The sequence below is a fragment of the Aulonocara sp. 'chitande type north' Nkhata Bay genome, linkage group LG23 (assembly GCF_057382095.1).
Source record: "Aulonocara sp. 'chitande type north' Nkhata Bay isolate Kocher_YH1m ecotype deep benthic linkage group LG23, A_spYH_male_GT1.1, whole genome shotgun sequence".
NCBI classification, from domain to species: Eukaryota; Metazoa; Chordata; class Actinopteri; order Cichliformes; family Cichlidae; genus Aulonocara; species Aulonocara sp. 'chitande type north' Nkhata Bay.
Window position 1 is genome coordinate 16,696,938 of NC_141365.1, and position 14,949 is coordinate 16,711,886.

Here is a 14,949-nt window from a genome sequence, read left to right on the forward strand (position 1 = left end):
CTTCCATAAAACTAAATGTCACTCATTCAAGTGTTGCATTAAAAGTAAATAAACAGGGCTATAATCAGACACTTTACACTTTACAAACTATATAGTATTCAGCATCTAAAGCTGTAAGATACATAAATAATACATAGATAATAACATAAAAATGAAATTCGGCAGAATTTGGTAGAAATCCACCGCTCCAATTTAATCGAAATAGGGAAGGGGGAATACGGAACTGACCTGCATACTGGGCTTTCAAGACGAAAAAAAAAAAAGCATTCCAAACAACTAAACCAACTCAAGGGCGTTGTTTTCCATCACCCGCTGTTCTGGGATGGGCGAACTGACACGCCTCTCTCAACGCGGATGTTTGTCCAGCCTATATAGCAGAGAACAGCTCAGGAAACCAGGGCGGAGAACTGGAAGAGCAGCAGCGCATCTTCTTAACACCCAACATCTGTCTACGGTCTATACCAGGTAATATAAAGTTTTCTTATGTGCTGCAGAACGAATGCTAATAACTCGCTGGCAGTTAGCCTTTCATACAGCATTTATAAAGCGATGCTTACAATGCTGAAGTATGCTACTCTAGAAAAGCTCTTCCTCATTTTGCATTAAGGAAGTCAAACTAAAAACTATTTTCAGTGTCTGTAACTAGTTACGTTGAGGATAAAGAGAGAATGCGTGAATAAACGTGCTTATCTTCTTACTGGTTAAGCTTTTAATATAAATTTCGTCGATAAACTGTTGTTTATTGCATTTTTCCTTGTGTCCATATTTTACATGGTTGGGTAGAAAACTGCACAAGGTAGTAGTACCGTATTATACAGGCAGAAGATAACCTACAAATGCCTGCTTTTGTGGTTGCTTGTTGGGAGCGGCTCTTCGTTCCCCCACAACATAGTTTGCCACTGAGAGCAGACACACCTTGTGATATGCGTACCGACCGCAAGCACCTGCGTTACAGGTTAAATAACAGATACTGCAGAAAAGGTCTTGAAAATTGCATTCTTAACAAACATGGATTCAATGAAAAGTAACTGAAATAGTAATATAAAATGTTGTGATGTGAACTACAGATGGCTTTAAAAGAAAGTGGGGATCAGCAGCTTTCAGTATGAAGGCAGATTTTATATCTATTTATATATAAAACTGGGGCTCCAACAATCGATTATTTTCATTGCTGAGTCTCTAAATTGTCAGAGAATGATGTGAAAATTGCTTCTTTTTGCCAACCAAAAGTCATATAATGGTAGCTGTTGGCCTTGCTGTGACCTGAAGATTTTAATGAAGACAAATCACCTTTCAGGTCCTCATCATCACGATGGCACACAAAGAGTTTGAGACTGCAGGGAAGAAGCCTGGCCTGCAGGTGTGGCGGGTGGAGAACATGGATCTGAAACCTGTTCCCCCTGCACTCTATGGAGACTTCTTCACCGGAGATGCTTACATCTTGCTTTACACCACCAAGGCTCCCTCATACAATGTTCATTCATGGATTGGTATTGGATTCTCTGCTGACAACCTAATAGCTAAATTCCCTCCCTGTCAATGTTCTGTTTTATTTTCCACACTGTTTATTTACCATCCTTTTTATCTTAGGCGATGAAGCTTCCCAGGATGAGAGTGGGGCAGCTGCCATTTTCATAACTCAGCTGGATGACCACCTGCAAGGAGCTGCAATCCAGTACAATGAATTTCAAAACCAAGAGTCAACCACCTTCCTGGGCTACTTCAAGTCTGGCATCAAATACAAGGTGAAATTTGCATGCGTACTTATGGTGGTATAAGTCATTTGAATTTGTTTGCCTCAGAAAGGTAAAAGTTGTGAGTCTAAGCTACCAAACCATGACTGTGACTTTGTGACAGTTTATTGGATGTCTGTCAACTCTGTAAATATACTGTTACAGCTTCAGGGAAGGAAACAGTTCTAAAAAGTCATAATTCACCACCCACGCGACTCCAAAATGAGCGACTAGTCTGACTGGGACCTTGCTCTTGTTTGTCATAGGAAAAGGAATGATCATTCTTCCTTGAATTTGTCCTTTAAACAGGGTTTTTTTCCCCCCTGTTAGACATGAGCAGGTCTTTTCAGGACAAGCAGAGGAGTATAGTCACTGTGTGCAGGATTCGAGGCATGTTATAACACCTTCTCTGTTTATCATGTGATACACACTGGCCCAAAAGAATTTTTCCCTTTCACAATTCCTGGAAAAGGAGAGGCAAAACATGGCGACATACAAGAGTCTGAAATCTTTCTTTATATTATGAGAATTTGAGTCTAAAAACATTTAGATAGTCAGGGAGACCTAAAATATTATGTTGAATATTATGGTGTCATGCTGTCCATTCTAAAGAACACATTCTATAAGCCTCAGGTTTGAGAAGTTTGGTGAACACCTGGGTTTCCTTGAAATGTAATATATGAGCATAAACCATTTAAATGATTAAGGCACCATCTTTTAATTCTGTATTTACTTCTTTTTTATGTGTTCACATTTTTAACAGGGTCCTTAGACTCACTGATCAATCTCCAGCATTAGAACTGCCTTAGTAATTGCTACGACCTGCTACGACCTGAAGACAGCTGTTTGAGATAATGCTCGATGTTATCATGATTGCTTCATATCATTCGTGCATATTTGTCAGCCACATGTTTATGCAGCTAAACCCCTATCTACCATAGCCAAAGCTGTCACGAGAAGTAATACTGGGTTTAGAACTATTTTTAAGAAATTATTACTTTATTGCATATTGATGATCATCCTGTATAAGTATGATAACTAGAGGACCAGAACTAAATGGATGGTGGAATTCAATAAAGAACATTCCCTGCATTTTTACACCACTTGTTCATTCAAAGAGGGGAAATCCTGGTTACTAACTAGTTTTCCTGCCTCTTAGCACTGGGTTATGAAACTGTGTTAAGAACTAAAGGACTAGTATATAAAATAAAAACAGAGAGCGAAAAAAGGTCCAACTATTGTGCTACTTAAACTATTGAGATATGAATAAAAACAGTGCTTATTGGAATGAAAATGGCACGGAAACTTGTGTTTTCAATCATCATGACAATTCAAAGCACCTGCATTTGCTTCACTTTTCAGAATCAAAGACTACATATTTTTTTATGTTTAGCATACTGTGTATTTATGTGCTGGACTGTTTCTAGGAACTGACTTCCTAGAAACAAAGCTAGTTGTCTGTCAGGTTTGCCATACCTGCTCTTGCCTTTTATTTATGTATTTTTCCAGTCAGCGGTAGGATTTGCTGACATTTTGTGCACAGTGTAAACAAACGAGTAGGCGTGATCTTTAGAGATTATGTTGACTTTAAAGAAGTGAATTCTTGCAACTAGAGCAAGTACAGACATAACAGCGGTGTCAGCTTTCTAAAACGTTCATATAAAAAGCACTCCGAAAGCACAGACCTCCTCTATAAGCAGCTCACTGTGCTGTATTTTGTATATCAGTTAAGGGTACCTTGATTACTAAAAGATTATACAGGAGTGGGTAATGGATAAAAGCTATTGATTTGTAAATAAGTGGACATGAATAACTTTAGCTTATTATATTATATTATACTACAGTCTATTTCTAACTAACTAGGCAGGTCATCTTCTTTCTACTGACAGTACTTTCTTTAAAGATATAACATGCTTTTCAGTCAACTTGAAAGAAAGGCAGATCTAAAATTTAAAAGTGAGGACCCAGGTCAAAGAAGACATGCTACTTGGATGGAAACTATAATGTGATATTTAGATCCCAGTATACCAGTGTCATTTACTTTTGCCAGTACAAATATAGTAGAATTTTAAGTACTGTTTTAAAGATAAAATACATTTTTATTAAAGTTTGACCTTGAAGAACAGGTCAGAGGTCCAGGAAGGGGAAAAATGTCAGTAAGAAATAGATTTAAAAAGCTGTATTTAGCATTAGTATCACTTTGGCTTCCTATCAATCTATTGGCCTTGCAGGAGAGGTCAGGGGTCAGATGTGACACAATATTTTAAATCTTTATATGGTACTTTATACGGTACGCTGCCAAAAACATAACTTATGCGCTTAGATCACTTACACAGAGCATAACTCAGATTTTTTTTAACACAGAAAGGTGGAGTTGCCTCAGGCTTTAAACATGTGGTAACCAATGATGTAGATGTCAAACGCCTGCTGCACTTGAAAGGTCGTCGACCAGTCAGAGCAACTGAAGAGGATCTGTCCTGGCAAAGCTTTAACAAAGGAGACTCCTTCATCATTGATCTGGGAAAGGTGATCTACAATTTAAAATGTTTTACAGAGATCGTACAGAGTTTAGATGTTGCATTTTGTCATCTCAACCTTATTTACTTCTTCTTTTCTTTGCATCTTCTCTGTGAATTAATAGAACATTTACTGCTGGTTTGGCAGTGAAGCAAATCACTTTGAGAAGCTCAAAACCACTCAGATGGCCCGAGATATTCGTGATAATGAGCGAAATGGCCGCGGTGAAGTCCATACAATTGATGAAGGTAAAGAGCCAGAAGCTGTGACAAAGGTAAGTTTTAGTGACTTCCTCCTTGTTTAGAATCATTGTGACTGTAACAAATAAGTTATTTGTCTCATTTGGTGGCTAGAGAGGATGTTAAGTACAATGTTGTATTCATTATAGGTACTTGGACCCAAGCCTGATCTCGCACCAGGAGGCAGTGATACAGATGTTGAAAAGACAAACAGGAACAAGGCGTCACTTTATCTGGTAAATACACACATACAGAGAAGCCCAAAAAGTCAAGGAGCAGCAGTGAAAAAATTTCTACTTGTATTACTTTTTAGTCTAGTAAAAGGCATTTCTATTGCAAAATTTCATGTTGGCTGAACAGCTTAAATCAGAAGTTCTATTTCTAAAAAAAATGTCCACGAATTTGATTTGCTCCAGTTTTGCAGCCCTCAAGCTCCATGGACGCTATAAATCTTTGTAACACCTGATTATTCATGTTATCCTGCCATTGTGTTTTAAAGAGCCTCGGGGGTTTCTCAGTCTTCATGTGCCCAAAATACATCCAGTGGAGTTGAGATCAGGTGATTGAGGAAGAAATGCTCTTAAAGATCTCAGCCCATCTTAAATGTTTAGCACAGTATAGGTTAATAAATGATGGTGGGTTTCTTATTACCCCTGATGCTATCCATCCATGCACTGAGATCTCCCCTGCACAGCCTTCTGCTGGCAAGACTTTTGCTGATTGCATTCTCTCTTACCTGTAGTCTGCGCGATTGTGGTTGATGCTACAATTTCCACAGATTCTTCATATTGTCATGGAAAAGCCCATTAAAACTGAAGCCCTCATTCAAGTGCAGAGTTGATGCTGAGTTTGATTTCACTGTGCTGAAAAGAGGTGCAGTGGCTGCAAGGTGATTTCCCTCAACACGCCTCTAATGAATCAATTAAAACGTTTCATCTGTTCTTTGTAATACAGTTTTATCTGAATGCTGCTTCAGTGGAAATCCTACCTGCGTTGTGTATTGCTTTGTACACAAGGCAGTCAAGCATAGTTAATGCCACTATACCATGTGCTTCAGATGAATCTGATCTAGCTAACAATAGAGGAAAAACTTAAATGTTTGATTTTCTTCATTCCTTCCTGTGTGGATTGTGTATAGGCTTCTGTAATTTAACACTATGGGATCATTTCAAGGTTTAGATGAAAATATGAGAGATTATTTAAGACTCTGTCAGACTTTCAACCGTGGCGTATGGTCCCTTGACATGATCCTTGTAAATAAGACATTCAGATGACAAATACAGATGCTCTGATCTCTCTGCTGTCTAGATTTCTGATGCTGCTGGTGCCATGAAGACATCTTTGGTGGCTGATAAAAACCCATTCAAACAAGATATGCTCAACCAGAATGATTGCTACATCTTGGACAATGGATTGAATAATAATATATTTGTCTGGAAAGGTATTAAGCTTTTACATCTGTTTATTTCTACAACTTCTCATCTACTATATTAATCAAGTCTCTGCTCATTTGAGTAAGTTGTTACTAACTCTCTTTAGCGTTAAACTCTTTGTTTAACGCTAGAACCTAGAAGAATTTTAAACCCCAAGTACTGTCAGTGGGTGTCAGTTTGACCCCATCCTGCAACAGCAATATTGGGAAAGAAAATTTTCCCTTTTTTTGAAGATTAGTTGTCTTCAAATTAGAAATATAATTAATATAAATTTTTACATGCAGATCAGTATGGATTGTACAGATAAAATGTGTATTTGAATAAACTAATAAACAAAAAGGTGCAACAAATAATTATAGAATAAGACTGTTATTAGGAAACGCTAAAACTGAATTTGAGCTCACTGTGAAACAGATCAAACAACTCATTGGTGATATTTCATGACTGACCTCATAGTTGTCTACAAAAAACATAAATTTTGAATATATTAATTACTATAAACGGATAACACTCAAAGTTGTCATATTGCAATAATGACTTTTAAATGAACAGGGAGCACCCAGATTTGAACTGGGGACCTGTTGATCTGCAGTCAAACGCTCTACCACTGAGCTATACCCCCTCTGTCACTGAGCAGCTTTCATATGGAAATATGTGGTTCTAGGTATATGTGGTCATAAAGCTTTTTCCTACAGACCCCCAAATTTCCTGTTTGATAAACAAGCCTTTTATAGGAAAAAAAAAATCATGAAATATGAAATGATGTGGATTTATTTTAACAGAGTTACACAATTTTTAAAAGAATCATAATGAACCATTTGATGGTTTCTACTGTTAAACATACATGAGTCATTGACTTTGATTTGACCAGTTTAACCTCTCTGATCTCTGTACCAAACTTTAATCTGCAGGACAGAAAGCAAGCAAAGAGGAGCGCAAAGCAGCGAAGGCTGCTGCTGACAAGTTTATCGCAGACAAAAATTACTCCAGTAAAACTCAGGTAATGTTAGCATGTAGTGATCATCTGCTGCCAGAACTTCATCCTTCTGCTGTCTCATTGTGTTTATGACTTAACGTGTTTTTCGTTGTTTATTATGTCATGTGCAGGTCCTGATAGTGCCAGCAGGGAGTGAGCCCACCATGTTTAAGCAGTTCTTCTTCAAATGGTTTGAAGGGAATATCACAGGCCCAGGGCAGACCCACACAGTTGGTCGTATTGCCAAGGTGGAGCAGATTCCCTTCGATCCATCCAATCTCCACAACAACCCCGCCATGGCTGCCCAGTATGGCGTGGTTGATGATGGCTCTGGGAAAGTTCAGGTACAGTAACCAGCTTGACAGTGTTTTATTTATTTTAAAAATTAATAAGTAAATGCAACATTGGTGGATGTCTGCAGATTTGGCGTGTGGAAGGAGGCGATAAGGTAGCAGTGGACAAATCCACCTATGGACAGTTCTTTGGAGGTGACTGTTACTTGGTGCTGTACTCTTACAACAGTGGAAGCAGAGAGAAGCACATCATTTACACCTGGTGCGTAAAACATGCTCAATGTGGCAGAATTGTTCTTTTAAGGGGTACAAGGCAAAGATTCCTGCCTTGGTACTCACTTTCTCTGTTTAGGTGAATGAAAAATGTAAGCATGATATGAACTTGTGACACAACACACACAGAAGTAAAGCCACTGAGTTGTAGAGCATACTGGTCTTTGTAACAAGATTTTTATTCATGAAGGGTTTGGGTTTGATATAGAGAAATTTTGCTTTATCTTCAAGCACTCTTTAATATGATGCAGAATTTGTAGATGAACCAATAAATGAAAGTGATCAAAGCTGGTGGGATTGTTCAGTTGCAGGCATGTTAGGCAGGGTTTATACACATTGACCCATTAATGATTCTAAAATCCTGGAAGGAGACACAATCCCCTTTGAGGTTGCTATGCCGACCCCTTCTGAATCAGCCTAAAGCAGTTTTAATGTTTCTAGAATTAAATGAGTGCCAATATTAATATAATCTGAGAGTGGAATGCAAATGTAACAAATTTCATCACATCCATTCTGTCTGTCTGATATGATGATGCCACAGAATGAAAACAGTTACCAGTTATAGTACTGCTGAAATCTCATGACATTGTGATTAAAAAAAAAACCCAACAACATTAATGATTTCTTAAACTTGTGGTAAAATAATAAAATATAATTGTGGGTAGTCAGTTTATGTATTTAGTGTTTTTGTAAGCTGTGTGAGGGTGCTGAGAGAATCAAGAGTTTTTGAAACATTACTTTTATGCCTTAATTGTGAATATCATATTTAATTGTGCTTAATTTTGCTTGCTGTAGGCAAGGGCAGAAATGCACTCAGGATGAACTGACTGCTTCGGCCTTCCTCACCGTCAAGCTGGATGATTCCATGAATGGAGTAGCAACACAGGTAAGATTTTTCCAGATTTCAAGTAAGAGTTAAAATGTTAAGAAATAAAAGTACCTGGCAACAGTTAGTGAAAGGAATGATGCAACTCTCAGGTCCATCTTTTATATTATGAACAAGAAGCAATAAAATACACAACACACTTGCAAAATCATTCACATTAACAGACTTTTTTTCCATTTTCAACCAACAAATCATTAAGTTGACCTTGAAGACTTTGGTGGATTTAAACCAGATTTTAATGGAGTGTTAACATGACCCCACTCAACACACCTACAAAATGTTATCAGAATTCATTCAAAAATGTTTGAGCTATTGTGTTTACAAACTGACACGATGACATGCATGCAGACACTACCAAAAACATGACCTCCTTGGCATCTTGCAGCTGTTAGCTTAGTATACAAACTGGAGAAGAAGAGGTAGGTTGATGTTTTTAACCTTCATACAGAGGAACTGCTGTCCCCTGTTTTCAGTCTTTACCCTGAGCTCCTATTAACCAGCTCCCAGCTGTACTTAGAGGTAAGTCTGGGATCAGTCTCCTCATCAATTTTAATGACTGTGTGGCTGTATCTCCGCAGGTTCGGGTCACTCAAGGTAAAGAACCCCCCCATCTTGTGAGCTTGTTTAAGGACAAGCCCATGGTCATCCATCAGGGTGGGACATCCCGCAAGTGTGGCGAGACTAAGCCAAGCAGCACACGGCTCTTTCATATCCGCAAGAGCGGCAACAATACCACACGAGCTGTTGAGGTCAGCCTCATTTATTACACCGAATGTTAATAAACTGGTTCTTTATAATGAACAGATGCCACCACTCCTCCCTATCTTTCTGTCACACCCACACAGGTGGAGCCCACTGCATCCTCTCTGAACACCAATGATGTGTTTGTGCTGAAGACTCCTGATTGCCTTTTCCTGTGGAAGGGAAAGGGTGCAAGTTCAGATGAGATGGCTGCAGCTAACTATGTTGCCAGCCTCCTTGGAGGAACTGCTACTGGGGTGGAGGAGACACAGGAGCCAGGTAAAGAGCTTTGATTTCCACAAAGTAGTATTTGTGAGATGTCCCCAGTAGAAAACGGTCCTTTTCTCCTTGTTTCCAGCTGTTTTCTGGGCTGCTCTGGGTGGTAAGAAAGAATACCAGACGTCCAAGGCCCTTCGGGGAGTGGTCCGACAACCACGACTGTTTGGATGTTCAAACAAAACTGGCAGGCTAACAGTGAGTATTCAAGTGTTCATCAATCAGATTTTTTAAATGTAAGTAGTTATATTTATATAAACAGTTATATTGTTTTCTTACCAACTAGTTTAACAATTTTTAAATGGCCACTTTGTAATTGTGTGCTGATCAATTTTCAGGTTGAGGAAGTTCCCGGGGACTTCTCACAGATCGATCTGGCAACTGATGATGTCATGATTCTGGACACATGGGATCAGGTATAAAAGCACTTTTGATGAAAGACTCGAGTTGTAGCTAGTTGATGTTTTCCTCCTTTTGATCCTTGAGCTCTTTGATTACTGTTCCCATCAGATCTTTGTTTGGATTGGAAACGAAGCAAATGAAACGGAGAAACTTGAATCACCTAAGATGGGTAAGAGAAAACTATTAGACATGAGAAGGAATTACAGAAATACAGCAACGGGGTCAATTCAGAGAGAATAAAAACATATATAGAGGGAATCATTTTCCCAGAAAATAAGGCATGAATTATAGATATTAATTCTGATAGCAAATATATTTTATTTGAGATAACTATTGTAAATTTATGAGTAAGGAAATGACCAAATTTACCTAAAAACAATTTCTTTAGATTAATATTTGAGATTATTAATTTACAAATTTATTTTCTCAAAAATTTGACTATAAGCTCAGAAATTTAAGACTGTTTTTTCTCATATTATGTTGTTTGTAAATTTGTTGATTTACTCTCAGAGAATAAAATATTTTTGCTGGACATTTAAGATTTTAATCTTGCAAATTTATGACTGAATAATTTTAAAGAATATTAAATAATATTATTTTACATTCATTTCTAAATTTACCACTCTTCCTATAATTTTAGCTCCAATTTGAATGTGGTTATAGTGAATGGCCCTTTAAGCCTACTGTACAGAAGAGACCTCAGTTCACAAATACATCCTGCTTTCCTTTCAGCCAAACAATATGTGGATTCAGACCCCTCTGGCCGCCGTGGTACCCCCATCACCATCCTTAAGCAGGGGGAAGAGATCCCGTCCTTCACCGGATGGTTCCAAGCTTGGGACCCAAAGATGTGGTCCCAAAATCTTTATGCCCAGTAGAATTAAATTGGAATAAACGCATATTTTAAGCATCTCTGAAAAATCTGGATAGTTTTGATGTTTGCCATTTTTTGTTGACCTTGAAGCATAAATTGGCACCTAAGATGGAACTTCTCTGCAGGTAAAGTGCAGATGCAAATATGTGCTTGAAGCTGTGGTGCAGGTTAAAACGTAACCCATCCGATTTCCAACCCATTTTTTCAGAGTAAAAAAAAAAATATATATATATATAGTCAAGCTACTATTTAAGAAAAGAAAAGTACATTGGCTTTTACACAAAATAACATTACAATGTTCATAAATGTTATAGAAGAGAAGTAATAATTAATTTAAGGCAATATCTACATAAGTGCATTCAGGCTCTTTTCAGCAGCTGTCAGTGCTGTGTTCCAGCAACATGTGTAACCCAAAGAAAATGTATCATCTTAAAGTTTTTCTAATAAATGAAGGCTGTTTGAGGCTATAGGAGAAAATGACCAGATAACTGAAATTTTCATACAACAGCTTTAGGTATTCTCATGACAAACCAACAAAATTTGGCTCTTGGAGATATCATTTAATGAATCTGTCATTTAAGGACCTGTGAGGTGTCTGCTTTGGAACCAAAAGGTTTCTGATTTAGCTGTCCTACTCAGTTGTGCTCTCTAGTTTTCAGTCAGAGCCACTTATTCCTGTTTTGTAAAAGCAGTACACGTTATTTTTTTGTTTTGTTTTCTTGAGACTATAACCAAACTCACTGACTCAGTTTCACAAACTTTAGATGTGCTGAGATGATTGTAATTGAATGATTAATGAATTTAATGGGATAGACTTGCTTTAGGTGACTCAGCGTGCTATTACAACAGATGAATGGCAGTTGGTGAAAACGGGCCTGTGTGTGTGTCAGCATAGATATAAAAAAAACCAATGTTCATGTTAAATATTAATAGCATTTCTCATCAACTTGACTTTAATTTTCAAAAATTATTTTTTATCTCAAAACTTTGAGCAGTAGGGTACATATTTAAAAAACTGAATTTAATAATTCACAGCCCACAGTAAAAAAAAATAAAATAATACAATGTTGAGAAAGTTTTATTTGCTACAGCAATGAATGTTTTTTTTCATCGACTTTACATCTACTTTAAAAAAAAACCCAACCCACTACATTGTCTAGATTAAGTGTGGTCTTACAATTTACTCAAAATTATTTTGAAAACTGTGTTTTAAATAGATTCTTTTAAAAACCACAAATTAACTTCTTCATATTTTTACAAAGAACTTACCTTTTGCTGTCTTTGTTGCAAAACAATTTGTGGGAAATTCCAAATTTAAATAAAATATTACACCATTGTCTGATTGTATTTTATTTTATTTAAATAAGATGATGCACTTTGCTTATAGGTCTGATATTTTCTTCATATTACAACTGGATTTATCATTAGCCTAAATCCTCACCATGTAACAGCACCATGTGAATGCCACGAATGATACTAATCTTCAGACCACGTGCACACAGCTTTTTGCTGAGTTGTAAACCTCTGATTAAGGAAGGGGCTTTAAAAGTGCCCGCATGTGGTCTGTTGCCTCTCCTCTTTTGTTCCCGTTTTATTCTCTACTGCTGGAGCTGCAAGAAAAGCACTAACCAGGCACGATGAACCAGAAGGTGGTACTCATCACCGGCTGCTCCTCTGGGATTGGCCTCGCATTGGCTGTCCATATTGCAAAAGATGAGAAGAAGAGGTTCATGGGTAACTTTTTAACAGACTTTTTCTAAGATAGCTGGGGTTGTTGACTACATTTCAAAACTCTGTGTCAGGTGTGGAGGGATCAAAGAAAAATATAATGTATTTAAATTGTGATTGAAAATGCTTCAAATGAGAGAAATTAGAGGAAATATGTGAAAAAAACTAGCACATAATGGTGTAAAAATGTGTTTTCCTTTTGAATTTTTTGGAAGTGTGTAGGATGTTTTAAAATATTACCATCTCACATGTACTTGAACTTTCCTTGAACGTTACATGGCTGCTGTGTCTGGCTCAATAATTTCTACTATTAATACTTTGCAGACTATTCATTAAAGTTAACTGTGCAAATGTGATACCAGTTTGAAACCATTCACTAGAAGGATATTAACTTGATAAAATTCACATTATTTACATTATCAATATGTGATGGGTTTCTTCTACAAACAAAATATTGACAAGTTCTTTTTTTTTTTAACTCTGGTTCCAGAAACAATCCATACAGCTCACCATCAACAGTTTTTATCTTAAACATGTTTTATGGAAGAAATGGTCCTCCTGGTCTGTTGATTACCCTGAGTAACTAGTAACCATGTCGTACTGATGTAACAGGCAACACCTGAAAGTTGAAATCTGAGAAAAATCCACATTTGCTGCTCCTGGTGGAGATAATTTTTGTGATAGTTTCTCAAATGTAATGTAAAATTTTAATTTCAGTTCTAAATTTAATAAAAATACAACAGCTTCAGATAAGTTTTTGTTGTTGTAGTCTATGCCACCATGAGAAATCTGAGTAAGGCTGAGCCTCTGGTTGAGGCAGCAGGTCGGACCCTGGGCCGGACCTTGGAGATCAAGCAGCTGGACGTATGTGACGAGGCTTCCATCAAAGCCTGCGTGGACAGTCTGCCTGAGCGCAGGGTAGACATTCTCAGTAAGCTCCTACCATTTGCTTTGAAACAGTATTAATTTGGCTTTTCGACCGTCTGTGGAAATTTAAATGATATGTGTCTGTGTGACCTTATTTCACAGTAAGTAATGCTGGGATGGGTCTGATTGGACCCATTGAGTGTCAGTCTATTGAAGAGATGAAAAGTGTCATGGACACCAACTTCTTTGGACTTGTGCGATTAATGAAGGAAATCCTGCCCGACATGAAGAGAAGGAAAAAAGGTCATATTGTGGTCATTAGCAGCGTCATGGGGATTCAGGGTAAGAGCTGCTTCACCTGCTGATCATGAGAACATTTTTTAAGACAGTTGCTTCACAACTTCTTTCCCTGTTTCAGGGATTTTATTCAACGATATCTACGCAGCATCTAAGTTTGCACTGGAAGGCTTTTGTGAAAGCCTAGCGATACAAGCCCTGAGGTTTGGTCTAAAGTAAGATGCTAGGTCTATAATTTTTTATTCCTGTTCATCTTTTACTAGCATGTTTGTGAGAGAAAAAAAGTGCAACCAAAATGTAACTACCTGAAAACTAGCCCTTGCATCTGGTATATTTGTGAAGTCATATTGAACAACAACACCTAGCACTTTCTGCACCATTAGGAGGAAAATATTTGAACCACAGCACACTGTGATGTTTAGGCATGTTCTAACACAGTATCAAATGATGACTGAATATTAATGTGGTTTCTAAAGTTTCCTGTATAATGAAAGTAATATTTAATTACCTTTCACAGTTGTGCACTGAATTTCAGTTTCCTATTTCAAGAGATTTTTTGATGTTCTTCTCTTCTGTTTCTTCCTCAGCATCAGCCTGATAGAGCCAGGTCCAGTGATAACCGAGTTTGAGCGTAAGGTTTATGACGAGGGCCTAAAGATTGATCTCAGCAAAGCAGACAAAGTGACTGCTGACATGTTCACAAATGTCTACTTAAAGAACTACAAACAGATCTTTGAAACCCTCGGACAGACTCCTGAGGACGTGGCAGAGGTATCATTTGGCAAATACTTCACCTTTAACCTTTAATGCACTACAAGAGCAATAAACTATATTATGAATGATCTTTCTTCATAGCACACCCTCAAGATCCTCATCATGGACAATCCCCCTTTCCGGCACCAGACAAACACTCTCTATACCCCTATGACCACACTCAAGTACGCTGACCCAAATGGTGACCTCCCGATTGAAACGTTTTACAAAATGGTGTTTGAACACGACAAGGTCTTCACGGCCAGCCTGAACTTCATCAAGCTTTTGCAGTGGAGAAGCCGAAAGAGTTTTAAGTTAGAGAAGAGCAACTGAATCATGTCATATCTTTGTTATTTTTGTGACATGGGCATATTTGGCTGTTATTGTCTAGCAGTGTTACCTCCCTGAAATAAATAAAGCTATGAAATGCCATGACAATGCAGTCTCTTTTCATACGTGGCAGTAAGCTCTTGCAGGTTTAAACCACACCCTGGTGCATTCAAGTGGCATTACTGTCTTAAGTTGACAAGCCCTTGAGCCTTGTGTAATATGGGAAACAAGCAAAGCTATGCGAACAGCAAGATTAAATCAAAGTAAATCAGGTAGTTCAGAGTTATAACGACTAATTTATGAACTTTTTGTCTTTTTAAAAGCATTGTTT

General features: G+C 37.7%; 2 protein-coding genes and 1 non-coding gene across 5 annotated transcripts; 2 read left to right on the forward strand and 1 right to left on the reverse strand.

The window, feature by feature from the left end:
• The first annotated feature begins 313 nt into the window (after positions 1–313).
• On the forward strand, positions 314–11,979 carry scinla (scinderin like a). Its single transcript, XM_086281671.1, has 17 exons — positions 314–465; positions 1,298–1,490; positions 1,591–1,745; positions 4,098–4,259; positions 4,375–4,524; positions 4,639–4,725; positions 5,798–5,930; positions 6,834–6,922; positions 7,030–7,242; positions 7,320–7,453; positions 8,260–8,350; positions 8,929–9,099; positions 9,196–9,370; positions 9,450–9,565; positions 9,706–9,783; positions 9,878–9,938; positions 10,502–11,979. Exons 2-17 carry the CDS (start codon positions 1,313–1,315, stop codon positions 10,645–10,647), a joined length of 2,139 nt encoding a protein of 712 aa, XP_086137797.1. The 5' UTR covers positions 314–465; positions 1,298–1,312; the 3' UTR covers positions 10,648–11,979.
• Positions 6,473–6,544, reverse strand: trnac-gca (transfer RNA cysteine (anticodon GCA)). Its single transcript has one exon. It is a non-coding gene; the product is annotated as a tRNA-Cys (tRNA).
• Positions 11,980–12,124: 145 nt separating the features above from the next.
• LOC147301478 (retinol dehydrogenase 8) lies at positions 12,125–14,720 on the forward strand. Of its 3 annotated transcripts, XM_086281674.1 has the most exons (7): positions 12,125–12,377; positions 12,862–13,065; positions 13,141–13,302; positions 13,401–13,580; positions 13,657–13,750; positions 14,123–14,306; positions 14,391–14,720. In XM_086281674.1, exons 3-7 carry the CDS (start codon positions 13,152–13,154, stop codon positions 14,619–14,621), a joined length of 840 nt encoding a protein of 279 aa, XP_086137800.1. In that variant the 5' UTR covers positions 12,125–12,377; positions 12,862–13,065; positions 13,141–13,151; the 3' UTR covers positions 14,622–14,720. The 3 variants fall into 3 exon arrangements, with proteins under 3 accessions (XP_086137800.1, XP_086137799.1, XP_086137798.1); XM_086281673.1 differs by having other exon boundaries at positions 12,125–13,033; XM_086281672.1 differs by lacking the exon at positions 12,862–13,065.
• The last annotated feature ends 229 nt before the right edge of the window (positions 14,721–14,949 follow it).

Coding starts and splice junctions, on each gene's coding strand:
- scinla (XM_086281671.1), top strand. CDS start 1,313: ATGGCACACAAAGAGTTTGAGACTGCAGGGAAGAAGCCTGGCCTGCAG. Junction 7,243..7,319: donor ATGGCTCTGGGAAAGTTCAG/GTACAGTAACCA, acceptor GGATGTCTGCAG/ATTTGGCGTGTGGAAGGAGG. Junction 9,566..9,705: donor ACAAAACTGGCAGGCTAACA/GTGAGTATTCAA, acceptor ATCAATTTTCAG/GTTGAGGAAGTTCCCGGGGA.
- LOC147301478 (XM_086281672.1), top strand. CDS start 12,281: ATGAACCAGAAGGTGGTACTCATCACCGGCTGCTCCTCTGGGATTGGC. Junction 12,378..13,140: donor TGAGAAGAAGAGGTTCATGG/GTAACTTTTTAA, acceptor TTGTTGTTGTAG/TCTATGCCACCATGAGAAAT. Junction 13,751..14,122: donor GCCCTGAGGTTTGGTCTAAA/GTAAGATGCTAG, acceptor TTTCTTCCTCAG/CATCAGCCTGATAGAGCCAG.